The following is a 27,571-nucleotide window of genomic DNA, read 5'->3' on the forward strand; positions in this document are numbered from 1 at the left end:
AGAACTGCAGGAGACAATCTTTCTAGACAAGGCAGTTGAGGAGGAGGGAGCGATTGGAGGGGGGGTTGGCCTGGCGTGCATTCCGCACCTCGGGAACGTTCTTGCGCGTGGAACGGCTGCTTTTGGAAGGTGAGTGGCTCTAACCATGACTCGGGTGCAAAACTGTCTCACGAGGTTTTGATTTGAGTGTTTTTTTTTTTTTCTCTTTTTCACCTCACCCTCCTCCCCCAGTCCTTCCACACACACACATACAACACACACACAGGAAGTTTTGTCTTGGAGGTGGCATTGCTGGGGACGCTGTTTTCGTGATCTTCAGACCCCAGATGTTTTGTATACCCAGGTTTAGTGTGTCTTTTAATTGGGGAGGGTCTTTGAGGGAAACCGAAAGTCTTGGGTGGGGGAAGTGAGTGGCGCCTGGAGATGAGTGAGGAGTCGCTGGAGTTGAGGGATCCACGTTGAAGGTGACAATGACTTTTCTCAGCCGCAGTGTTCTCTGGCGAAAAGGAGCCCGGTGGCCCAAAGGCCCGAGAGAAAACGACTCGCTGGCAATTGCGGAGGGGCCCCGGGTCGGTGCACCCGCGTGGGCGCGCGCCCCGGGAGTGGTCGGCGCCGTTGTTGCACCTCGTGGTGGAGTTTCTTGCAGCCCCTGCGCGTGTTTTGATACGGGTGGACAATAAACGCCATTCGCTCGAAAACTAAGTTGCCGTCTACTTGCGAGCTGGCGGGCGGGAGGGGGTTTAAATCGGCCTTGGGGGTCCGCGCCGGGGTTTGCCGGAGTGCACGCGGCGTGGCGTTGTTTGCCCAACTCCGGGGGGATGCGGATGCGACAATGAGAGCAACACGCGGCCGCTCGGAAACGGCCCCGGCTCCCAGACGCCTTTTCCCCCGGACCGCGCCCAACAGCGCGGGGGTCCGAGGTGGCTGCGGAGCCTCAAGTTTTGCTCGCAATTTCTTCACCTGTAGCGTAGATGTGGGCGCCACGGCCACGGCTTGCTCGGCGACCGTGTGCGGCTTAAGATGGCCAGTCCGAGCCAAGTTGACTCGGGGATGGAGGCGGCGGCGGCGTTGTCTGCGCGGAAGGAGTGAGACAACTCGCAGGGCACTGCTTTTTGTGCGGAACATGACAGACCACGTGCTTGGGGCTGCGACCCCGGTTCTCGCCGGAGGTCTGGCTCAGTGTCCGGCTCCGGGTCAGCCGTGCGCTGCGGCCGCTGTCGGGGCCGGCCGGCCGGACAATGTGATTTGCCGATGATGGCGTCTTGCCAGTTTAAAAAGCAGAGTGAAAGTCGCCAACTCTCCGCTGGTGCGGGGCGGGTCATCTGGGCGTTTCTCATCAAGGACATTGCAAAACTTGGATGAAATGGGCCTGCTGCCGAGGGGAGGACGGGGCTCCGGGCTCTCGGGGCGCGGGGTCCGGCCCCTTCCCCGGGGGGACCGTCCAGGGTCTCGCCCCTGAGAAACAATCCGACATCCCCGCTGCTGCACGTAGGCAGCGCCCGGCTGGACAGAAAACAAAGAGCTGCATGTGCCCATGCGGGCCCCGCCGGCGCTCGGGGCGCAGCGCCGTGCGGGCCGGGCCCCCCGAAGTTCGGGCGAGTTTCAGGAGGGGCTTTTGTCCCTCGGCCCGTCGCGGGGAAACTTTGGCGGCGCTGCGGTGTGAGGTGCCATGCTGGTGCGCGGGGAGGCGGCGTGCTTCCGCGCTCCGGGCGGGCGGGAGGGCGCGGGGGGCGGCGGGCGGGGGCCCCGGCGCTGCGGCGCAAACGCCGGCTGCCGCGACGCCGGGGGGCCGGGCGAGCGTGGCCCCGAGTCTCGGCCCGTTACCCGCAGCCCGGAGCCTGTGTCTGGGAGGTCTGTGGCCTCGCCTTTGAAGTCGAACTGTTGCCATGTTTGAATTACGTCAGGGCAAAGCCATGAGGAGGAACAAGCCTCGGCAGCGCGGCGTGCGGGAGGCGCGGCCTGCGGGAGGCGCCGGGCGGGCGGGCGGGCGCGGGGGCCCGTTGTTCCGGCGCAGGTGAGGGGGGCGGCGGCCGGGGACGCGGCTCGCCTCCCGCCGCCCGCGCCCCGCGAGCAGCTCTCCACCGCAACTTTCTCCCCGACCCAAGTTGTTTTCTTTACCAACACGTCCCCCGGGGAGCATTTGCAGTCGCTGCCTTCTTGCCTCTCTCGCGGCCGTCACCGCGTGCCCGAGGGACAAGCGCAGTTCGGGGGGACCCGAGGGCGGTGGGAGGACGGGGGAGGCGTTTTGCTGCTTTCGGGGAACCCGGCGAGGGCGACGATCACCCTTCTCCCCCGCAGCCGAGCCGTGGCCCGGACGTTCAGGGGACCCTGCCCCGACGACACCCGAAAAACCACCGTGGGGAAGTTTCGGGGCTCCCTGTTGTCCTACAAAGGGAAGTGAGGACTGTGGCCGAATTGTGCGTGCTTTTTTCTTTGTGTGGACGTGTGGGAGGGGGAACCGGGAGGGGCGACGTTTGTTTTGGTTGCTGGGGGTGAGGTGGGGTGGTTTCTGGGGTGGTAGGGTGGTGCAGTTTGTGCTGGTAACTATGACCCTAGTAGGTTTCTTTGTTTTTATTTTCTCGCTCTAACCTTCGGTGACTACAGGCACTCGGAAGACTAGGAATTGCCGTTTAGCCAAACATGGACCCTAGGCGAGACAGTTTCACCCCAGCAGTCCTTTCCCCCTGCTCGTCACGTTGTCCTAAGGAAGGTTAAGAAAACTCCCCCCCCCCGTTTTTCTTTTAATAATTAAAAAAATGAATTTGACCTTGTCATTAAAAGTATCCCGAAAGCACCTGTTTTTGAACTGGAGTTTGCCAGACTTGAAAAGGCTTTCAATAATTTTTGTTGCAAAACCGAACAGTTTATTACTTGCTCAATCTAAATTAAATTAAAAGTCTGGGAGTTGTCTCTCGTGGAGTTGGAGAAAAGCCTGATGGCATTTAAAGTATTTATATAATGATTTGGGGAAGGGGGATCTTTTTTGGCCCTAGAGGTATGCCTGGCTCGGTATTTGGTAATTGTTCACTGCGTTATCTCGGGATGACCTTGAAGAAGCTAGCCAAAAGGGAGTTGGGCCTTGGAGATTTTTATGGGGGCAGGGAGGAAGCTGCTGGAGGGGATGACACAAGGTAATGGCTGGCTATCCCTGCTAGCTTCTTCCTAGTTCCTGTGAACTGGGGTTGACCTTCTGGTTACCCCTCTTAGATTTTTTTCAAGCTAATTTTTTTTTTTGGTATGTGGCCCCAGGCATAGCTCAAAAATTATGCTAGTTTGACACATGGATGCTTCTTTGGTATTTGGGGTTTGCCTGCAGTCTAGACATCCGATAAGCAGCACCATGTCTTTTGCTTCTTTCCGGATTTCTCCTGCATTTGGATCATGTTTAAGGGTTAGAATCTAAAAGTGGTCATTACAGAAAAATAATATTCTTGGATGCAATGCCCACACACACCAAAAAATTCATACAAATTGAAATCTGTTCTGTGCTTTTCATTGTTTTGTCATTAAACACATTTTTCTCAAGTTTTGGTCCACCAATTTACAAATACGTAAAGGCAACCAATATTAGTAGCAGTACATTTCTGAAGTGAATGGAAAGAACATGTCAAGAAAATGGAAAACTTTGGATTTAATAACTTTACAGCTTCCCTTTGGGCACTTATTTCTCTGCGTCATGTATTTAGAATGCATATGAGGTGATTTGCAAGTACACTGTGAGATAATTTGTTTTTCTTAATTAGTATTTTATAGTTGAGTTATGGCTGGAATTTCAATATCCTGGGAAAATTCAAATTTCACATATATAGAGCTTAATGGTTTTTGTTTTAAATATCAGGTGATATGTGCAACAGAGATGTGGTTTATCAAGGTGAGTGAGTTGAGAGTGGGAAAGACACAAACAGAGTCTCTGCTGCCTTTCCTTTCTGCATTACTTTTGAGGGAGGTTAGAGATGAAAAGTTCAGTAGGTTGTATATTCTGGAACCTTGGTGGGCAGGAGGCTTCAAGGCTGCTGTTGCTATCACAGCCTGTTCTTAATTCTGTAGATCTGGAACCTGGATGGTCAGTTTTTTCCCAGAGTTGTAATCAGACCCTGGGAAAACCTGGCTCGTGGGGCTCAAACTCAGGCAGATTTATGTCAGAAAAGCAATTTGAGAATGATTTTCCATGTAAAATAAGTTTTTCACTGGGGAAAGCTTAACCTTATTTGAAATCTAAACCAACTTGCTAAGCTGTTTTGGGGACAAATTAATTTACCATGCCAGGCACAGAGTAGGTTGCTTTAAAATTAAGACATTTTCTTTTTTCCTTGGAGATGCTGGGAATATAATTGGCTAAGAAGGAAGGGAACACATTTGTTGAGCACTAGGTTAGTTGTTTAAGAAATCTCTGGGGTTAACCCCTAGGTTCAAAGCTGTGATCATCTGAAGTAAGCCACTTTGTGGTCTAGTTTTCTCATTTGCAAAATAGCAATAATAATAGCTAGTTCATAGAGTTGTAAATAATTAGGCAAGTAATGTGCTTGGTAAATATTGACTGTTGTCCTCACAACTTTGGAAAGGTGACATTTCACAGAAGACACAACTGAGGCCTTGGTGGAGGAAATAGTCAGTGAATGTTGAATGGAAAGAATGAGTGTCTTTCGTCCCCTCCCCCACCTTCAGAAACTGGTTCTGGGAAGACACTACCTTCAACTCCTGGTTGCCTATCCAATTCTGATTCAACCATTTTACACCAAAAAGTCCTGTGGAAATCTAGAAAATGCCATTTTCTTTCTTCCTGATTTCTTTGTCCACAACAGTGTCCTGGATTTCCCATGTTTAGTTTTGACTCGGGGTTATAAATTGAAAATATTTTGTCATCTTTTGGTTCTCCAGTTTCTCTTTTAATTGAATCTGCAAGGTTTTCTGTATTATGGAAATGATCTGGAAATGCATCTAGTTCAAAAGAAGGGAGTGTGTTTTCCAGTGAGGAAGTTTTTCTTTTTGCACCAGAAATACAAAAGTCACAGCCACATTTGCTATTACATATTCAAGTACAAAAGTTACAGTTGAACTAAGATAATTTATTTCTAGCATCATATTTAGCTGTTTCCACCTATTATAAGTTTGATTTTGCTTAATGTTATTTTAATTTGGTTGATGTTAATGTATGCTGAGTTGAAATAGCTCTCATTTTGAGATTCATTTCTCCCCACACTATTCTCCTAATCTCCTCTTCCTCCCCACGTCCCTGCTTGAAATAAGCAAGAAATATTTTTCTTACCAGTTGTTATGAAAGCATTGAATTGTTTCCTATTAATCTTCTCTAATTAAAATAATTCATTTGGTTTACATTTCCTGGAAATCTTTAAACCTCACAATTTTTTTCTACAAAAGTCTATAAACTAAATATTAAAGAAAAATGACTCCATTCAAAACATCAGTTTTTTAAATATATATCTTTATTGTGAACACCATTTCCCATTCCATGCCCTTAAATATGCTGTTCAGGTCTGTTTTGGCTACCCTACTCTTCGAGTAGTTAGCAAATTCCACCCGTTTCTGTGTACTGTGTACAGTCAGTGCCTGGTTGTAATATAAGACTTAGTTCCTGCCCTGCAACAGTTTACCACTGAGTAGAGGAGATAATACGGTAAACAAGTATGTGAAATCCTGTATGTTGGGCATTCTAATAAAGGTATGGAAAGGTTTTGTAAAAAGAAAGAATACTTAAAGAATTTCCCAGATTCAGGAGATGGAGGAGAAACCATCTCAGACAGAAATAGCAGCCTGAGTAGAGATGTGGCTAGTTATTCAAGTTTGTTTGACCCTCCTGGAATATCAGACTTCCAAGTTGAGAGCAGCTGGTAGGCAGGACCAGATCCTGAAAAGCTTTGAATTTCTTGCCAAGAAGTTTAGATAGTATCCTGAAGCCAGTGTTGGTAACTTGGAAGGGATGATTAATATTTGAACTTTAGGGAGATACCAACCTGTTTGAAGGATGCAGGGAAGTCAGTTATGAGGCTCCGACAGGAGTTGAAGCACTGTGATAGGGGACAACCAGACAGCAGGGATGGAAGGGCTATGAACCAGAGAAGTGAAGGAAGAAGCAGAATCTCTAAGGACTTCATCGTGGGCGTGGCAGGGGCCATGCAGAGGATGAGAAGGGAGAGCCCAGTTGACTTCTAGACTTTTTATGTTATTGTATGGATGATAACCAAGACAGGTGAACATAGGAAGAGCATGTTTGGAAGAGAAGGTTATATAATTAGGGCATTTAAATGTTAGGACTGCCAGTCTTTGTGTTGGTGCTTTACAGATATTATTCAGAAGAGTTGGGATTTATCCTTACTTTATAGATGAGAAAATGGAAGGGTCAGAGAGCTTAAGGAACTTTCCTGAGGTTTGAGTCAGACCAGGTGTGTGCTACCATACTCCCTTTCTTAACATTTTTGTCAAGCTTGAAAACGGGAGAACAGCTCCACAGAAGGGAATATGGTCCAGTTTCATGACCTTAAAGTCTCTCTGAAAAGGTTAAGTTCCTCTTTTCTCACAGACCTGGGCTTAAAAGAAAACTTTCCAGAAATCAGCATTCTACCCTCAGTTTAACTCGTTGGACACGCCCTGGGACAGATGGAGTTTATATTTCTGTGATGTGCAAGTCTTACAAATTCATGGAAATAAATGGTATACATACACTGATATTTTCATACTCTTGCTTGACAGCTTCCCTGGAAAGTAGAAGTGAGATTTTACCGTAATATTACAGAGGGGCAAATAAAATTAGAAGTGACTTTCTATTCAGTTGTAAAGACAGAAGCAGAAATAGACTCCAACTTGAGTCGTTTCAGTGCCTTTTTCACCAGACTCACAATAGTTCCATTTCCTAACTGATAATCATCCCTTAAAAGCAAATAAATATGATTTCCCCAACCTTTACAACTTTCTTATCCTCTGGAATCGCTCTTAATCTGGAATTGGAATACCCAGAATTTTTTTACACTATCAAAATGAGAGGACCGAGTATGTTTTTTTACACTATCTAAAACTCAGACCTGGATTTTGTGATATTTATTTTTAACCTCTGCTATTTCAGCTGAGGACTTATTTCTGAGTTTGACCCCTTTCCTGTAGGATGAGTTCTAGGCTCTTCTGCTAAGTGTGGATTCCATAGGCAGCCACAGTCACAAATACTTTACCATATAATTTCTCAGAGACTGGGTGCATGTTTGGAGAAGCTATTGCCAAACAAGTGGGTCCACCACCCCTTTCTCAGTTTTCCTTCAGGCAAGTTTAGATTTGTTGCTTAAAAGTGAATAAGTAAAGTAAATTCAGACCCTTGGATGCTGGGATGTGGGCTGGTATCTAGAAGCAGGTAAGAGGAAATAATACTGTGTAATTGCTCCATGGCTTTCCTTAAGCGCTGATAAAACACATCTCGTTGTTGGGGAATGCTGCGACCAAGTGGCCTAGCAGCAGGAGAACACAAAACGCTTGTATCCTGTTTGACCCTTTGTGAAGAGTGTTGCACCAGGTACACTGTTAGTGTTTGCTGGATCCTGTACTCATATGCGATGAAAGGTAGCCTACCATTGACTAAGATGGTGTCGACGGTGGCCTTACCAATTACAGCAGCTCAGGGTTGCTCAGAGCTCTTGATCAGAAGTGTTTCTTCATGTTTATTTCTCTTCCTTTCCATCCTGTCATTTAAAATTCAGCTCTAAAGAAATGCGTCTCCTTCACTTCAAAGTTGTCTTTGGTTGCTTGGTGCCTTTTGTCATTGTTCACCGCTGCTTCCTTCCCACTTTACAAATCTTTTGCTTGTCTCTCCTCTGCAGTTTCCTTCCCATTCGGCCCTATGTCTGTTCTGCTCTTGCTAGTCTGTTCTGTACTCTCTCCCGTGGAGTACATTTCCTAATGTGTCACTCCGTCTGTATGTCTTTGAGGAAGTTTGTTTAAGCTCTCTGGGCTTTTTCAGATTCCTCTTTAGTTAAGTCAAGGTGTGTGATGACAACTGAGGTTTTGGGGCGTGGTGCTCTTGGTGAAAAAACAATGGTATAGAAGGGACTAAAGTGAAAGTAAGCTTCCTTCATTCTTGCACCCCTCAGAGGCAAGCACTAGTTACTAGTTTTTAAAAATCTACTTTAAAAAGCCAGTTTCTGTATTTAGGGTCTCATTTTAAAAACATCCTATGGGATTATACTGTATAACTATTATTCAGCTTGCTTATTTCACAAAACAAGATAGAAATCTTGAATAGTTCCCTCCCTGCACATGTTGTAGATCTACTGCATTCTTTTTAAGGGCTGAAACGGTATTCTGTAGTATTAAGACACACCGTAATTTAACCAGTCAGAGAATCTATGGACTTGTAGGTTGCTTCCAATATCTTGTGTATTTTTTTAAAGGTCTAGATCAGTTGGTTTTTAGAAAGAAAAAGTGGTAATTAGAAGCTATAGGGTTTTGGTCTATTGACAACTAAGAACACTTTAATTTAGGAATGCTTTAATTTGGGAGGTTATACCCCTAATTTGTGCATATCAGCATTTCCGTTCCCAGGATGGCATGGACAAGTTGTAAAGTTAACTATAAAGTTGATTTATCACCCTTGGTATTCTTACTTCTCTCTCAGTTTTCCTCTATCTGGTTCATCCAGTGGCATTTTGAGTTTTGAAAGGTATTTTTGAATATACCCGGAAGGAATCTAGAAAGTGGAATTGGGGAAGTTATTATGTTGGAGGAACTACTGGTGTCCTTCAAAGCATACCAACTAAGGTTAGCCTCAAACATGTTACATTTATCATAATAGGAACCCTCTCCCTTTTCCTAAATGTAAAATTGACACCCTTATAAGATTGAAAAGACGAGAAAATACTCTGCAGAATTAAGTTCTTCACCTCGCTGACTCCTAATTCCGTATTAAAAAGGGTACTAAAGCCTCTAAAATTTGCATTTCACTCTTTTTCATACTGTTTCCTGGTTGGAGATTAAAATCAAGTATTTGGTATTGTTAAAATTTGTGAGAGATCATCTATAAGCTTAGAATCATTTATCAGAAGACTTTGCTTAAATAGCATCCCTTCAGTATTGGCTATTGCTGTGAAGATTCCTTTTCTTTCCCGTTTATATTATATTGCACTCAGTAAACTTACCTTATGTGTGTTGAATTAAGTGTAAAATAAGACATCAATCCCTGCTCTTTGGCTTCATAATCTCTTAGTTTAGATTAGAATTGGCCCTTTTGTATCTTTGATATACAATGGTTACCTCTCCCTTTCCTGTCTCAACGCTGAGGTTGCATTCTCCATCCTTTCATTAAGTTAATCATTAGATTTATATGAAATTTACAGCTTTAAAGTAGAAGAAACCCCAACAAATGAATCAAAACAAATGTTTAGAATTAATTGTTGTGTGTTAAAAATTCACTTTTTGTTGTCTATGCATATTTTGTTCACATAATTACAGTTATTTCTCTTATGGCTTTTGCTGATTTAGGTATTAATTTGAATCTTTTTAACTTTGGGAGATTGAATTAAATTGAATAGAACAGTAATTTTAGTGTGGTTGATTTGTCTTTAACTGTTAGAGTATTTTAAAAATTTGTAGCTATTTGGCTGACAGTAGCCAAAGAAATAATGTCAATGAAAGTGCTTTTTAACACGTGAAGTGCTAGACAAATGGCAGCTTTTTTAAAAAGTTAAATCAACACATTTATTGAGTACCTACTAAGTGACTGGCACTATTCTAGATGCTTAGGTTACAATGATGAATAAAGACAGGAGAACTTCGGGCCAGCCTCGTGGCTTAGCGGTTAAGTGCGCGCGCTCCGCTGCTGGCGGCCCGGGCCGGGATCCCGGGCGCTCACCGACGCACCGCTTCTCCGGCCATGCTGAGGCTGCGTCCCACATACAGCAACTAGAAAGCTGTGCAGCTATGACATACAACTATCTACTGGGGCTTTGGGGGAAAAAAATAAATAAATAAAAATTAAAAAAAAAAAGACAGGAGAACTTCTAACCCAGTCTATTTTTATTTTTAAAAACAAGTTATTGAGATATAATTCACATACCATAAAATGTACTCTTTTAAAGTGTACTATACACTGGCTTTTAGTATATTTACAGAGTTTTGCAGCCATCACCACTATCTAATTTTAGAAGACAAATGACAGTTTTTAATCAGCATTTTAAGTCTTTCGTGATTTTTGGCTTTATCTCAAGGCTTAATTTTCTTCTGCTTTCGCCAAACATATGCTTAAGGGTGAGAATGTATTGGGTCTACTCTTATCTGTAGCTAGTCATCAATTGGGAAGCAGATGGTATTTGTTTCCTTCTATTAAAACATAGTGCTGAGTGATGTGACACCTATGAGAATAGATGCAAAAGTCCCAAATAGTTTAATAGCTGACAGTGTCACTTAAACAAACAAAATAGATTGTTCTGGAGGAATCGTTTAATATTGCACAAATGTGGCACTACGTAAGAAGTATTCCAAAGAATCACCAGGTTTGTTGAAATGACAGAAATTCCAAGTTTAAAATTAAATTGTGCCACGCCCACCCACCCCCATCTCAAATATATAAAGTATGTTGGTTTCAGAGACATCTTGGCCTTAGTTTTCCTCCAGGGATTAGGTAGGTTTTTTTGCCTTTTTTTAAAAACATTAATGGGTCTATAGATTTGGTAAAAATACTTTCAGTTAATCTCTGGGCTCCCCAAAGCTCAAAATGGTTAAACACCAACCACTGCTTAACCGGGTTGCTGTAAACAAAGCCCAAAATGAAACCCCTGTGTATTCTCTGCAGATTCCCAGGTGCCTCTCAAGGCGAGAATAAGCTCAGAAAAGGTTTAATAGGTTTATTTAGTAATCAAAGGTTCGTGCACTACCTGTGTGTTGCGTCAAGACAAGTGTGTGCCACCTCACTGCATTTAGCACTGCCTGGAAGAGGGTGAACCCTGAGATTTAGCTCCCTCTCAGATGTATAGACAGAAGAATTTTGTTTGGACAAGTGTAAGGTCACAGAGCTGCATGAAAGATTATCAATCAGAAGACATCAGGCTATTTTATTTTCCCTGATGTCTAAGAAGCAAATTCCTCAAACTGAAGAAAGAAAGGAATGTCTTGCGGGGACTGTTGGGTAAGTTTTGTGGAGATCCCCACTAATAAACAAATCATATTGAAGATGGACATTTGATGCACAATAGCTGCTGATGAAAAGGAAAGCCCCAGTGTTTACAGCCCTAGCATTCCTTAACAGCTTGCCAGCGTGATAGTTGGCACAAACTATGGCTTCTTGGTCAAATCCAGCCTCAGTGAAGGTAGTTCATATCTTGGAGATGATCTGAATCCCATATAGTTTTGATAGCATATTTATTTATTGGAAGGGAAGGGGGTTGTGAGGGTAGAGATAGGAATCTATCTGTTGTAATAGCATTTGGTCTGTGTATTAATGGAATGCACTGGCTCTTCTTGCTGTACTTCCTTTGTCCTTGCTGAGAAGGGAGGCTGAAGTTTCGTAGAGCTATTGATGAAGCTGACGACTGTAAGAGGAACTGTGGACTTTTGACCTTGGTGGTAATGGAGGGTGTTAGGGGAGTTTGGAGAGCCCACAGGTTGGTGCAAGGACTAGAGAGAGTTATATTACATTTTTGCCTCAAAACAGGAATATAAAAATTAAAGCAATAACTTCTACTTTCTTAGCACTTTTTTCTTCCAGTTTCTATAATTCTGTGTCATTTAACCTTGTTTTTTCCAAAGCAACACATGACTGTTTTCTTTAGGAGGCCATTTTCTTTTCGTTTGTCATGCGGGTTTGTTGTTAGATTGAAGAAATCTGCCTCATTTCACAGGCCTCACTATACCTTTTCCTGCTATATATAGAGGAACTTCCTCATGTTCTTCTTAAAAAAATCACCAGGTATTTCATTTAACAAAAATAATTAGCATCAACTAAGAGTATTTTGTTTTCCAGTTTTAACAGTTCTTAAATTGGAGTAACTGTTAGTTTAGACTCAATTATTGAAATGCATCAGTGCCTTTCTGCCCCACCCATCTCTCTCCTTTGCTGCCTCCCTTCACCAACAAAAACATTAAAGAAAATCACTTGATGAACAATAGCCCCTGTTTAAAAGGAAAGCTTCAGTATTTAGCTAATTATTTGCTAATAAAATCTTTTCTTAAAAACAAATTATAATATAAATCCTCTGTCTATATTTCAGAATCTCTCAATCATACACACACACACACACACACACACAGCCTGGATATTTGGTTATTTCTCTGAATCACTTTATTTTTTTTAGGAGTTTCATCATCTTCCTTATTAATTTGGCATCTGCCAGTTAATTTTTTCTTTCTTTCTTTTTATTGTGGTAACATTGGTTTATAATGAATCACTTTCATAAATACTTGCTCTGGTATACTAACCAGAGCTGGAACGGAATGGGATCAGATAAGAGACCATCCGAAGACAAATACTGAAGTTTTTGTTTTACTCTCATATATTTGAGTGTATTTTTAAGAGAACTGTAAAAGGTTGGTGATCTGTGGTTATAACTCCTAAAATTATGGGCACAAATCTAATTGATTAATAATTGTCTCTTACTGATGCTTTATCTGATGCTTTTGTGATAATTTGTAATTGGACCCTTACACACACACACCCCCTCTGAATTTGGCCGTTGGGGTTTAGTTTCTATAATCATTGCCTTTTCATCACCTCTCTTGGCCCAGATGTTTGGTGAAGTTGGCCCTTGGTTTGAATATTGTAAATTACTTCTAAGGTGCAGATTTACTGCCTGCTACATTTTTGCTGCATCTAGCCCTTGAGCTTCATTGCTTGATGTTGACATTGTTTTGATCACAGGAATCACAGTTTATCTCACTCTCCATTTCTTGGACATTTGCCTCCCACTATTACTGCTCTCAGGCACAGAGCCTCATAGAAGAGCTCCAAAAACCTCTCTAGCAACGGAGGGGCAGACCAGTGGTCAGGCAACATGAGCTCGTTGTTAATTTGTCTTAAGAATTTATGAAATTATAATTCTTACATTCTAACCCCGGATATTTGTAAATTTTACATTCTCCTTTAGTAGTTTCAGTTCAGGGCCAACTTGCCTGCTTTAGAACTTCCCATTTATGACAGAAGAAATCCCCTCTAATTTCCCGTAGGGCAAAGTAGATACATATTGAGCTTACTTGTGTGCTTAGTATCAAATAGTGGTCATGGTAAATGCTCATAACTTCCCCAGAGGGGAATCACGTTAATGCAAAGGTGCAAAATAAAAGAGGGCGCCTTAGATTAAATTTTAGGGCAGGTCCTTCATTGTGTTTGATTCCATCATTTTATAGGATTGTGAGGAGAGTTTGTTGTATTTTCTACTTAAAAGCTTGATTTTTAAAAAATGCCTCCCTCTCCCCATTTTTGGAATGAGTGTTTGCCAGGAGGATAGAAGGAGGTGGTAGGGGCCTCGTTAAATAGTTGAGCTATTCTGTGTGTTCTCTACACTTGCCATGCTAGTGGCAGGAACGGAGGTGGATCCAGGTCTTCTTCGGAGCCCTCCAGTGTGGCTTGGTCATGTAAAACCAAGTTGCTGGGGGTGGGGTGGAGCAGAGAGCTCTCTCTTAATGGTTTCTTGTTATAGCTCTCAACAAAGCTGTGTCAATTCCCTTGGCTTTACAGACTATTGCCCAGAAGAAAAGATGTTTGGTTTTCACAAGCCAAAGATGTACCGAAGTATAGAGGGCTGCTGTATTTGCAGAGCTAAGTCCTCCAGTTCTCGATTCACTGACAGTAAACGCTATGAAAAGGACTTCCAGAGCTGTTTTGGGTAAGATCATCTGATGTTTGTACCGTTCCCAGAGTGAAAAAGATCACATTATAGGGAAATATTTCCAAGCAAGGCGACAACAAATACTTGGATAAAATAAAGTATTTAACATTGAACCATTTCCCATGTTAGAAATTAATTTCACCACTTTGTTTTTCTTATCAAAACATTTGTTGATTTATGGTTAATCCCAGACTTTGTAGTTATTTTGAAGGTTGTCAGAAAGAGTCTCTACCGACCTTCCCTTTTTAAATTACATTTTTCTCTTAATATCTTCATTTCCAATTGTATACATAATAAATATTATCAGTATTTTTCTGTATGTATTTATAATACAGAAAAAATGTAGTACATGAAAGTTCCTCAGAGATATAATTAAAAACAGCTTGGCAACTAGTCCTATAGACTTTTTCCCTCCTATGCAGATATAATCACTTTTTTTAAATTACAGTGCCTCTCTGGTTTTGTGTTTTGTGGAACTAGAATATCATGGCACATTATTTTACTTAAAGAGTGGCATTTTGTTCCTTATATAGTATCTACACATTTCAAGAAAGATTAATTGGACAGCATTGTTTAAAATATGGTGACCAGGATCTCCTAGGTTTTAAATTTTACTGTTGTTTAATTTTAAAAACATTCTTTATTTTAAAATGTCCAAATTGTGGTATATAGAATTGGTTCATTGGATCTAGAAGTTAATTATATTTCTGAAATAATACAGAAACAGTGGAACTGGATCATCCAGGACAATTAAAAATAGCATCTGTAAACTATAAATGGAGAGTTTTTCCTAAGAGAAATGTACTTGCGTGGTTTCTTTAACATAAAGGAGACTGATAAAGGCTTGATTGTTTTCTTATCAGGTTGCATGAGACCCGATCAGGAGACATCTGTAACGCCTGTGTCCTGCTTGTGAAAAGATGGAAGAAATTGCCAGCAGGATCAAAAAAAAACTGGAATCATGTTAGTTTATCTTTCATCTTTCTCAATTATATTTAAAGTACATTAGTTTTGCCCCTAATTTAGGAAGTAATATGTCCCTAGGGTGGAAAAGTCTGAAAAGAATAAGGAAAAACACTGGTTGCTGCTCAGATATAATCACTTAACATTTCGGCTGATTGGGAAGCAAAAGAGCTTGGTGTGGCATTCTCCCTAAGGCTGTATCCAACATACCTATTTTGGAGATTCACATGTTTTTAGGTTTAACCCAGAAATTCCTAGAGTTAATTAGACGTGGATCCTTTTTTCATCTCTTAGCATAACATTTATCCTGACTTGTGTTGGTACTGATGAGCACATAGTTTTAAAATCAGAACTGGATTTGAATCTTGTCTTTACCACTTACTGGTTGTGAGCTTTGGGCATGTTACGTTTATTCATAAAGTGCAAAGATAACAGCTATCTCACACAGCTGTTGTGAGAACTGAGTGTGAGATGATACATATAAAATGTAACACATAGTAATCACTCAATTAGGGGGAAGCTGTTATTCTCTATAGGTAAAACTAATTGAGATCAAACTGGTATGTAAATATGTGCTCTGTTTGCCCTTTCACTTTATAATGTCACTAGAATTCTTCATAAAACTCTGGTTTTCAAAAACCAGAACACTGTTAAGTCTTATTTAATTCTTCTTTATGCTAGCTTTCAGAAGATTTAGGACATTTATACAAAATATTTGTTTTTAAACAGGCAGGCATTTATTTTTTACCTTTTTTCCTACACTAGCCTTCTACTGTACTTTGGTGACAACATTACATTATTATGATAGGTTTTATGGGTCTGTTAACTTACAAAAAAGTGAGTTTTTCTTCAATTAATAGCTTTTCTGGAGAAGATTCAAATTGTGATTTTGAAGGTGATGGCAACCTTTTTATGTAAGGGGAGAAATCTTCGAAGAGTAAATGCGAATTAATGCATGAGAACTGGGACCATAGGGGCCAGACCAATGGCCGTGCTAGACTGTGGGAGAACATGACCTCAGGGATTAAGGGTATCTAGTGAAAAGAGCATAAAGCCTAGGTCTGAAAACCTTGATCTGAGTCTTGTCTCCCTCCACACCCCCTTGCCCATAAAAGCTTAGTGAATAAGGCAAAGTAGATAATTGAATTTAACTTGTCTTCCTTCACCCTAAAATTGGAGTAACAAGAATAGCCCCTTTACTGCTTTGTGGTGAAGATAAAAGTATATGAAAGCTTTTTGTAAACTGCCAAACATCACACTGTAGAAGCGTTAGTTATTAGGCTTGATTTTTCCTTACCTACTTGAGACATTCTCACCATGTATAAATCTGTTTAAATGTTTTGTCCAGCAGACTCCTGTTATTAACCTACTTCAAAGAAAAAAAAAACAAACCACTAGATAACTACTTATTCTTTAATACCGTGTGATGATTAAAAGTGGCCATGGGCTCTCTGAGTAGAAAACTATGGTTCTCAAATTTGACTCCTTAAAATAGGCATTCGTCCGAACCAAAGGAATACAGAGGTGTCATTTTTTAAAAGGTATTAAATATTCAGTGTTTTCTTCCAGGTGGTAGATGCAAGAGCAGGACCCAGTCTAAAGACTACATTGAAACCAAAGAAAGCGAAAACTCTATCTGGAAACAGGATAAAAAGCAACCAGATCAGTAAACTGCAGAAGGAATTTAAACGTCACAGTAAGTTTGATATTGAAACATGTGTACTTAAGAATAGTTGTTTTGTTTTTATTTTTGTCGGGGAGTGGCATATGATGTGTATGGATCGTTTTATTGCTTTTTTTAAAAAAGAGTGTGGAAGGCAATGTTGACTTGGTAGAGATATCATTTTATTTCTGTGAAATGTTGGAACTCTATCTTTGATTTTGAGCTCGTAAAAGTACTTTCACTAGCTAGCCACTTCTTCACATTGTGCTGAGACCACTCTGATCTCTTTATTGACATCTTAATTTTCTAGAAGATGCATTTTTCGAGCTTGTTTACTTGATTTTTGTGCATAAGAAGTTGAGGCCTGGAGATATGCAAAAAGGTAAATAGTGGACGATCTGAGATCAAAGCCCAGGCTTTCTGGAGTGTAACTTGAGAAATCATAACTCATATATTGCGGTAAAGCTAGCCTCAGGACTTGCGGGTTTAGGAGGCAATGTGTATTGTGTGGGGTGATGCAACGGGAAAGGAATAACAAGTTAATATCAGGTTCATATACTCTGATAGGAAGTCGTTGGGGAGGACGACACCTGTAGTGTACATCTGTATTTAGGAATTTAGATTCCAGATTTTGAAAAGGAAATGCAGTGCATATAATGTTATGTTACATTTGTATCACCCTGGGGGGTTTTGAGGCAGCACTATTGAATCAAACACATTAGTATTTCTGCAGCAAAAATGTAGGAAAATTCACATAGGTGGAATAAATAAACTGTAAATAGGCTAGTCAGGTTGAACTACCTAAATTATAGTTCAGGTCAGGCCAGATTTTGTGGCCAAATGGGTTAGGAATAAACCTTCTGTTTTCGGAATTGTAGATATGGGTTGTGGACCTGTACTGGAGTTTTCAGGATTAAAAAAAAATTGTAGGACCCTGTTAGACAAGATATTATCAATCAATGCTTGTTTTAGAATAATGGAAAAAGACAGTTAAATTTACAGATCAAGTAGAGGGAGGAAGGAAGGAGAGCTATCATCTCTGGAGCATTTTGGTATATGTACTCAGCACTTTACATCCGTAATTATCTCAGTGATTTCTATTTTAGAGATTAGGGTAGGAAGTACAGAGTGGTGATTTAACCTTGACCCAGGTCACTTAGTAAGTGATAGAGATGAATTTGACCTTGGGTTTGTCTAACTTCAAAGCCCTGTGCTCTTTCTACAATACCACCCTGTTCACTGGGGTGGTATGACCAATTCCCCAGGACTCTGGCATCTTTCCAGATCTGGTATCGACTTTGTGCTCTCGAGTAAATAGGTGCTACCAGAGTCCATAGTTAAAAATGATATATTTGATCTTTGGCTAAAATATTTTAGTTCATTTATAGTAAAATATTTAGGTAACTTCAAATATGTATGTATTTTAATTATACATGTTCCTTTTCTAATCATCTATCACTAAGGGGAAAAAAGGACTAACTTTAGCTCTACCCTCCATTCTCACTAGGTGTTTTAATGAACATTTGGGAAAACAGTAATTTTCTTCTACCACTTGAAGGCTAGAGGAATTGATTATTCATATGTTTATTCTTAGCTCCTCCCTTTAATTATAGGGAAAGTGATATCTGGCTAACTTTTTCCTTACTTAAGGGAATATGTCCAGTGTAATTTTAGATTTTTATGATAAAGCTGTGTTCTGGAGGAGCTGGAGACTGAAAATAAGTCCCTTTGAAAAGGTGTGGGTTTTGGAGCCTCAGAGTGAAACAGGGTTTTCCCAGGTGCACTGTGAATTGCTAGCACCTGTGTGCAACATAACTGTTTTGAGATATTTTATTTTTTATACATCACCCACTAAATGGTTTCTCTGCCTCTGGTTATATGTTTGCTTCCATGCATCCTGCATGTACCTGTATTCTTCCTCCTGAGACATTCTTGCATTTGTGTTGTACTGAAAAGGCATTGGACCTAGGGCTTGAAGATCTGGATGTGAGTTATAGTCCTTGATGCTTACAAATATGTGACCCTTGTGTCACTTAACATTTAACCAAATTTCCTAATCAGGGAAATGGGGATAATCGAGTAGAAAGTGGTTTTGTAAAACAAAACAAAACATTCCTATATAAATGTTAGCTATTCTTTTTGTCATCTTCTTCCTAAAATCTGTGGTGATTCTGGTTGCTAAAGAATAAAGTTGGGGCCGGCCCCGTGGCTTAGCGGTTAAGTGCGTGTGCTCTGCTGCTGGCGGCCCGGGTTCGGATCCCAGGCGCACACCGATGCGCCACTTCTCCGGCCATGCTGAGGCCTCGTCCCACATACAGCAACTAGAAGGATGTGCAGCTATAACATACAACTATCTACTGGGGCTTTGGGGGGGAAAACATAAATAAATAAAATCTTTAAAAAAAAAAAAAGAATAAAGTTGAAAACCCCTAGCAAGTCTTTGGAGGTCCTATTTTAGGCAAAGAATATTTGGGCTGAGTCAGGTCCCTTCATGTGCATAGTATATTCTGCTTCCACAACTCTGCTCATTGTCCCTGCCTGCCCCATGCTATCTTAAAATTTTTTTTTATATAATTTTATTTTATTTTTTTCCCCCAAAGCCCCACTAGATAGTTGTATGTCATCCTTCTAGTTGCTGTATGTGGGACGAGGCCTCAGCATGGCCGGAGAAGCGGTGCATCGGTGCTCGCCTGGGATCTGGACCCCGGCGGCTAGCAGCGGAGCGTGTGCACTTAACTGCTAAGCCACAGGGCCAGCCCCTACCCCACGCTATCTTATTACTCCTTTGCGTCTTCCCAAATCCTACCTAATTTTTAAGATTTTAAAAATTGCAGTTCTGTGAAGGACTTTGAGACCTACATTCCAGAAATTTTTCTTCCTAACTGCCTTTGTATATAGTTAGTTATATCCAAGTATCCCAGGTATAGATTAAACCGTATGGAATTGTCATTTTTATGGGTAGAAAATGGTTGAATAACTGCAATTTCAAATGGTTCGTGAATATTAAGCACTTTCCAGGATGATGAGTTTTCTTCAGCAGCATAGAGCTGACCGCTGCTGCTGTTAATTATTTGGGAATTCTTTTAAACACTCCAGTAGACTTAGTCCTTTAAAGCCTGCTACACTTGAGGACTTTGCTTGTTTTTTATGAAGTTAAGCTATTCATATATTGGAAGTAAATGAACGTATTAAAAACACTAATTGTGTTTTAATTGTATCTTTGTTTTAGATACCTAATTTTATGCTATTTTATGTAAACTTTTGTTAATACACAACACTTGTGAACTGTATTCAAAAACATTTTCTTTAGTCTGTTTCTTCCCATGCAGGATATGACACAGGATTTTATGTTTAGTAGATAATAAATATTTGGTTGGTTCTTTGAATTGGAGGATTGCTCTATCCACCTATCATAGGAGGGGACAGTCCTGAGCTAAAAGTAAGATGTCTGTTAGGCTTAACCCCTGTTGTTGATATTGCTGTCACTGTGGAATAGCAGTATGATAGCCCTATAGCATGGTGACTATCAACCAAAAGATTTCTTTTCCGGCTTGTAAATTTATATGAAGTCTTCTGAGCGCAAAAATACCAAATCATGTTTAGCTTGTATTTAACAAATTGCTTTTATTCCTATTAAATCAGGATCTATTGTTTTCCCTTTATGGGTAAGATGTTGTTTTTCTTCTGTTGCTTTCAAGATTTTTTTTCTTTGTCTTTAGTTTTCGGAACTTTAATTATGATGTGTCTTGGCATTGATTTCTTTGAGTATATCCTGTTTGGGGTTTGCTCAGCTTCTTGAATCTATAGGTTTATGTCTCTTGCCAAATTTGGCAAGTTTTCAGCCATGATGTTTCTTTGAGTACTTTTTCACCTCCACCCTCTTTCTCCTCTCCTTCCAGGACTGCAATGACATGAAGGTAGATTTTTTTATTGTGATCCCACAGGTCTCTAAGGTTCTATTCGTTTGTTTTCTCTGTGTTGTTCAGGTTGGGTAGTTTCTGTTGTTCTTTCTTCCAGTTCACTGATTGTTTCCTCTGTCCCCTCTATTCTGCTGTTGAGCCCATCCACTGAGCTTTTTAATTCATGTATTGTATTTTTTTCAGTTTTAATTTCAGTTCCGCTTGGTTCTTCTTTATACTCTTTATTATTTTTTTTTTCCTTGACCTTTTCGCTGAGGCTGTGTTTTCATTTGTTTCAGACATGTTCATGTTGGCTTGTCGAAGCATTTTTATCATGGCTGACTTTAAAATCTTTGTCAGATAATTTTAACATCTCTGTTAGAGGTGTTAATTCTTTTCATTCAGTTTGAGATCTTCCTGGTTCTGGATATGATGTGATTTTGGGGTGAAACCTGGACATTTTAAAATTATATTGTGAGACTCTGGATCTTATTTAAACCTTCTGTTTTAACTGGCTTTTTTGACACCCTTCCAGCAGGGGAAGTGGGGGAGGGGCACTACCTTGTTACTGCCAGGTGGTATTTTTAATACCCACTCAAGGTCCATTGACGTCTGAGGTGGGAGGAGCTCCTCATTGCTGCTGGGTAGGAGTTAAGGCTCCCATATGGCGGGGGTGCTCCTGTTCCTGGTGGGCCGTAGTGCAAGTCCTGACTCTTCAACAGGCTTCCTCTGACACCACCCTGGCGGAGGTGTTGAGGGGGCCTCATAGAATGGAAATCGAGGCTCCCACTTGGCTTTTGCTGGGGTGGATGGGGTGGAGGCCTGTTTTTTTTTGTGGAGTTTGGCTCTGGAGTAGAGTGGTTATTGTCTAATAAAAGTTTCCTGTCTTGCTAGGCTGCTCCTTTCCTGGTCCTTTGGTTAGAGAGAACAGGCTTTTGTTGGCTGGTTTTTTTTTTTTTGTCTGCACCCATTGGCATTTCTCGGTTGCTGGCTTCTTTAGCTCCAAGACTGGGATTTATGAGGCAAAAAGAAAACCCATAAAAACTAGGGAACTCACCACCACGTCCTTTCTTGGGCTTTGAGCTCCCTAGCTGTGGCCAACTTTCAGAGTCTTTAGGTTTGTTTTATATGTAACGTCCAGGGTTTTTAGTTGTACTTATTAGCAGGAGGACTAGTGAAAAGTATGTCTGTTCTTGTCTTCCTGGAAGCTTAAGCCCTCATTTTCTTTTAGAAGCACTTGAGTACAGATGTCTTCAGATAACAATAATGAATAGAAAATAAATTCTTTTTTTCTTCTTTTTACTAACTCATTCACAGTGTTTTATGCTGAGGCTTAGTTGCAGTTGCATATATGAAAATATAAGTTTTTTTCTCTTTATTGCAGATTCTGATGCTCACAGTACCACCTCAAGTGCCTCCCCAGCTCAATCTCCTTGTTATAGTAACCAGTCAGATGATGGCTCAGATACAGAGATGGCTTCTGGCTCTAACAGAACACCAGTTTTTTCCTTTTTAGATCTCACATACTGGAAAAGGTAAAAGCAACAGAAAATCTCTCTCTAACCAGCAAACCTTCTTAATTACAAGCAATGGTTTCCCGCTTCCTCAGCAATTAAATGGCATTTGGCAAAAAGCTGGTAGCACACATGGTTGGAGGTGTATTAAGCAAGAATTGAGCTGAGAGTTGCGATTTTGTGTGTTTTTCCTATTAAAATTGATGTAAAATAAAAATCATGTTAGGGAACCTAAATTTCCTTTAATGAAGTAGACTAGGTATTCGTTCTGACCAACATTCCCACTGAAAAAAGTAAAAGGGCTAGAAATGTATATATTTACATTTGTTTTTGAGGAAGATTAGCCCTGAGCTAACATCTGTTGCCAATCCCCTCATTTTTGCTGAGGAAGATTGGCCCTGGGCTAACATCTGTGCCCATCTTCCTCCACTTCATATGGGACGCCGCCACAGCATGGCTTGATAAGCAGTGCCTCGGTGGGTGCCTGGGATCCGAACCTGGGAACCCTGGGCCGCCGAAGCGGAGCATGCAAACTTAACCGCTACGCCATGAGGCTGACCCTGAAATATATATTTTTTAAGTCTTTAAAATGGCATTAATAAGTAGGCAGGTTAATAAGGAATAATCAGAGGCCAAATGCTAGGTGAATGTGGGACCCCCAAAGTCAAAAAAGAAATAATAGACTAGGAAAGAGGAAATATTCAAAGAGAAAGTCGTTAAGGATTTTCTAGTTCACAGATTCAGGAAGACTAACAAATTAAAAGCAAAATAATTAGCAATTATCTTATGGGTGAAGAAAATTCACCCATAGACACTTCATAATGAAACTACAAACATGAAAGACAAAATAGATCTTTAAGCAGTGAGAAAATAAAGACATTATTTTCAAAGGAACAACAAACACCCAGAGCTGAGTTCTCAGCATGAACAAAGGAAGCCAGCAAACAATAGATTAATATCTTCAGTGGGCCAAGAGATAACTCGCCGCCTAGAATTATATGTATGTAGCAAAGACATCTTTTGTGAACGAGGGCATAAGACTTTGGGACTAGAATAAAAAATCGAGGGTTTGCTGCCAAGCTGACACTCAGTAACGAAAATTCTACAGGCAGAAAAAAGAGATCCTAGGTTGAAATTCTCTCAGAAGGATAAATAAAGTAGCAAATATTTCAGCAAATGTAAACAAACACTGACTGCTTAAAATGACAATAGTTGTAGGAGTTAAAAAAAAAAAAAGAACTACATGACAACAATAACATATAAGTCAAGGTAATAGAAGTGGTAGGAGTTATAGTATCCTAACATCCTTTGCATTGTTGAGAATAAATATATTAAATAACTTTAGAATTTGATTAATTAACTATGTAACCACTAAAAGAATAAAAATAAGAGTGTAAAACCTCCAGAGAGAAGGGAAGGGTAGAGAATTTACAAATATACCTAGCAAAACAAAATGATAAAGAAAACCTCCATATATTTGTAAATTAAGAAACCATGGGTCCAAGAATCAAGTATAATATAAATTAGAAAACCTTTATAACCCCAAAATAACTGAAGAATACCACAAATCAAAACGTGGTATGAAGTTAAAAAGGTAGATGGAGGAAAAGTTATTGCCTTCAATGCTTCTTACAAAAGAAAGACTAAAAATAAACGAAGTGATATATATCCAATTTAAAGATTAATGAAGCCCAATATAAATAAAAATAAAAACAAGGAAATCTGAAAGATATGAATAGAAATAAATGGAGTAGAAAACCAATAGGCAGTGGATAGGATCAGTAAAGCTAAGAGTAGTTCTTGAATAAGACCTGACTGAAAAATTACTTAGAGATAAAGCAGATCAAGGAAAAGATGCTACACATAAGCATCTTAGGAAAGAAACGGGAGAGTTAGCTCTAGATAAAGCAGATATTTAGAAGGCAATGGATAGAACAACTATATGCTAATAAATTTGAACATATAGGTGAAGTGGATACATTAGTAGAAAAAGGCAGTTTACCAAAACTGTCTCGGACTTCTTTATGGTCTCATAAAGAAACTGATTCAGTGGTCAGAAGTCTTCCTTCAGAAAATTCCAGGCCCAGATAGGCAAGTTCTACCGAACCTTCCAGAAACGAATGGTTCTAATCTTGCACTGGCTTTTCCAGATTATGAATAAAAGAGAGCATAGTCCTCAAGCATTTTATGAGGCTAAAATAACTTTGATACCAAAACAGTGTATCATGACCAGATTAGATTTATTGTAGGCATGTAAGATTAGTTTAAACATTAGAAAATCGACTAATGTAATTTGCCACATTGACAGTTTCTAAAGGAGGGGAAAAAATATGTAACAACTTGGTACACTGAAGATGTTTGATAAATTTGAACATTCCTTGAAGGTTTAAAATAAAACCTTTAGTAAAAGAGGAATAGAAGGGAACCACAATGCTAAATAATTGGCATTTTCAAGTAAAGTTGAATGTGTTCCCATTCCTACATTTCAGCAACATAACCTAGAAGAAACCTTTAGACATATGAACCAATGTGTACAGCATGTTTTTAATAGCAAAAATTGTCCCATCAAAAGGAGTGGATAAACTGTGATATAATCACATGGAATACTATATATAAGTTAAAATGAAATCTCTAACAATATGTATGAACCTAAATTAATGTTGAGCTAAAAAGTTGCAGCATACAATGTGATTTTATATATATGTTTATATATATATATATATATATCTGATTTTATATATATATGTGAGAAAGCTAGGCAATATGTTTAGAGATGCAAACATGGTAAAATTAGAGAGGGGCATGGGGCGGGGAAGGAATGATCATTTTTTTCCCTTAGCATGTGTGATCTGTGTGCGTTTTGTTGTCATTTTTTATGCCTTTATGTATATTTGATAGTACATGTATATATATTTTATCTACTCAGTATTTAAAATAAAACCGGCTGCTGTATCAGCCTGTTTATGGTGGCTATTTTTCCTCAAGAGTTGGTGATTTTTGGAAGAAACAGTTTATAACTTTAGGAGCAGCCTCTTAAACTGACTGCTGTCTCTCAGGATGCCTTCTTTCCCCTTAATATTTGATAAGACTCTAGTGTAGGATTTAAGGGACCTGAGTAATCCCCGTTACCTAGCTAATTGGGGTTGCTCCGGGAGCCTGTCATTTGGAATGCCATGAGATTGTACAAGTAGAACCTTTTGGTCATGTTGTCCTAGTTACGTATAATGATGAGTAGATTTTTTTTTCTTTTTTGGTATTCCTGTTTTTCTGCCTTATTAATATATTTTGTTCTCTCTCCGTTTTTTCTTTTAGGCAGAAAATATGTTGTGGGATTATCTATAAAGGCCGTTTTGGGGAAGTCCTCATCGACACGCACCTGTTCAAGCCTTGCTGCAGCACTAAGAAAGCAGCTGCTGAGAAGCCGGAGGAGCAGGGGCCCGAGCCTCTGCCCGTCTCCACTCAGGAGTGGTGACTGAGGTGTATGTAGAAGGGGGACAAAAACATTTAAATTTTGGAAAAAAAACAAAGCAACAAAATGACCCTCCCGTTTTTAACTCGGATACCTGCTATTCTGCCAAAAGACAATTTCTAGAATAGTTTCGAATGGGTTATTTTTCCTCCAGTTCCACCAACTCTGAAGCCAGTGTCTAGCTTACTAAAAGAAAAAAGTGTACATAATATTTAAGATGCTGAGTATTGCATAGGAAAGCTGAATGCTGCTGTAAAGTGCTCTTTAAGTCTTTTTTTTTTTTTTTTAATCCCCTTCTAATGAATGAAACTAGGGGAATTTCAGGGGACAGAGATGGGATTTGTTGTATGATAAACGTATGTAGTTGTAGTCTTTCTATATTGAGAAGCAGTGGTTGGGGCATTTTTTAAGATGGCTGACTATACTTGTTTTCCTTCATGATAATAAATTTGTCATAACTCAGTAACATGGACTTGCCCCTAGAGGTAGTTGTTAATAATTTTGAAATATTAAGGTCTTGCCAAGGTTCTGATGATTGAAACCTGTACTACTGAATATTAAGCAGGACAGATTAAGCTCTCTGGTACAAATACCTTGAAGGAGTAACTTCTAAATAGACAGAGAAGTAACTTGACTGTATATGTTGCATCCAATGTCACCTCCCTCCATATTGATATTTGATAAAGATTTTAATTTATATGAAACTTCTAGGACAGAATCAGCTCCTCTTGGGGAAATGTCAAGTCTTTTGGATAAGCAATCCTATTTGAGTAGTACCAAAGCATTACCATATGGTAGAGAACACACTCTATTAAAAATTAAATTATCTGAAAAATAAAATGTGCAAGTCTTCAGGATGGCACACACACAAAAAGGTTAATACTTCTTGGGGCACATTTCTTAGAGAGCTTGCTGAGTGTGTAAATAATTGACTTTTGTTTGTGTTACATGACTGGTGACTTCATCGAAAATCTGCACAATTCAGTTTTAGCTCTGGATTACTTCAGTTGACCTTTGTGAAGGTTTTATCTGTGTAGAGTGGGTGTTTGACTTGTTTTAACCTGTTAGGGTTTGGGGTTTTTTTTCACTCATATTAAAGTAAAATTCTACTCAAAGAAAAGAGGTATATGTTAATGCTGAGTGGGTTGGTTTTGGTTTGGCTTCTTTTAGTCAGGCTTTCTGAATATTGAGATGTTAGATGATAAATCCTGAACGTGGAGCTCTTCAGTTCTAAAATCTTCATTAAAAGCCTCTTACTTGAACCCAAACCAAAGTACTCTCATTGCCTCTTTTCTAAAAGTTCAGGAAAAGTATATCACCAGTTCAGACTTTTCATAATGAGGGAGGATTGTTTGCCTACCTTATAATAACATGACTCAGTGCTTATTTTTAAAACTGGATTTTAAAGATTGGATAGTATAAATAACAATAAGGAGTGAGCCACTTTTTATGGGCACCCTATAGTTTTATAGTTCTTAATCTAAACTTAAAATTTTATATTTCTTCCTTTTGGAAAAAACTACAAGCCACCGTAAGCACAGACTACGCAGTGAGTTGGGTTGGCTCTCCCACAGCCTTTGAGGTGTATTCCAAGAGTCCTAGCCATTATCACCTTCCTCCTGAGTTATGTTGAAATGGTTTTTTTTTTTTTTTTTTTTGTACATTTTGGCTGCAGTATTGGTGGTAGAATATACTATAATATGGATCATCTCTACTTCTGTATTTATTTATTTATTACTAGACCTCAACCACAGTCTTCTTTTCCCTTCCACCTCTCTTTGCCTGTAGGATGTACTGTATGTAGTCATGCACTTTGTATTAATATATTAGAAATCTACAAATCTGTTTTGTACTTTTTATACTGTTGGATACTTATAATCAAAACTTTTACTAGGCTATTGAATAAATTTAGTCTTATTAGAAAATAAAAGAAGCTGTTTTGTGGCTTTGTTTGAAAGGTGTTCTTAGGTAAGAATAACTAATGTTTTTGGCCTTCACAGATATTCAGTTTAAGCCCTTAGTATTCAGTTTAAGCCCTTAGTGTTCTAACAAGCCATGAAGGAAAAAAGTCCTCTTTACTGAGAAATAAAGACTTTAAAATAAAAGACATTTTAACTGACGTGCACAATAATTACCTAGTGGGTAAGATGATTTTAACAATGAAGGACAAAATGTCGCCAGTGTTTTAATGTTTATGATGTGGTTTCATTATTATTGTCTATGGGCATAGTGGGAAACATCACTGAGAC

At 39.8% G+C, this 27,571-nt stretch overlaps 1 protein-coding gene across 2 annotated transcripts; it reads left to right on the forward strand.

The window, feature by feature from the left end:
• On the forward strand, nt 1-27,431 carry SINHCAF (SIN3-HDAC complex associated factor). Of its 2 annotated transcripts, none has more exons than XM_058558550.1 (6): nt 1-129; nt 13,664-13,811; nt 14,678-14,777; nt 16,347-16,473; nt 21,724-21,874; nt 25,166-27,431. In XM_058558550.1, the coding sequence occupies exons 2-6, from the start codon at nt 13,684-13,686 to the stop codon at nt 25,323-25,325; spliced, it is 666 nt and encodes a 221-aa protein (XP_058414533.1). In that variant the 5' UTR covers nt 1-129; nt 13,664-13,683; the 3' UTR covers nt 25,326-27,431. The 2 variants fall into 2 exon arrangements, with proteins under 2 accessions (XP_058414533.1, XP_058414534.1); XM_058558551.1 differs by lacking the exon at nt 1-129 and adding an exon at nt 2,318-2,417.
• The last annotated feature ends 140 nt before the right edge of the window (nt 27,432-27,571 follow it).

This window comes from Diceros bicornis, chromosome 17 (assembly GCF_020826845.1).
Source record: "Diceros bicornis minor isolate mBicDic1 chromosome 17, mDicBic1.mat.cur, whole genome shotgun sequence".
NCBI classification, from domain to species: domain Eukaryota; kingdom Metazoa; phylum Chordata; class Mammalia; order Perissodactyla; family Rhinocerotidae; genus Diceros; species Diceros bicornis.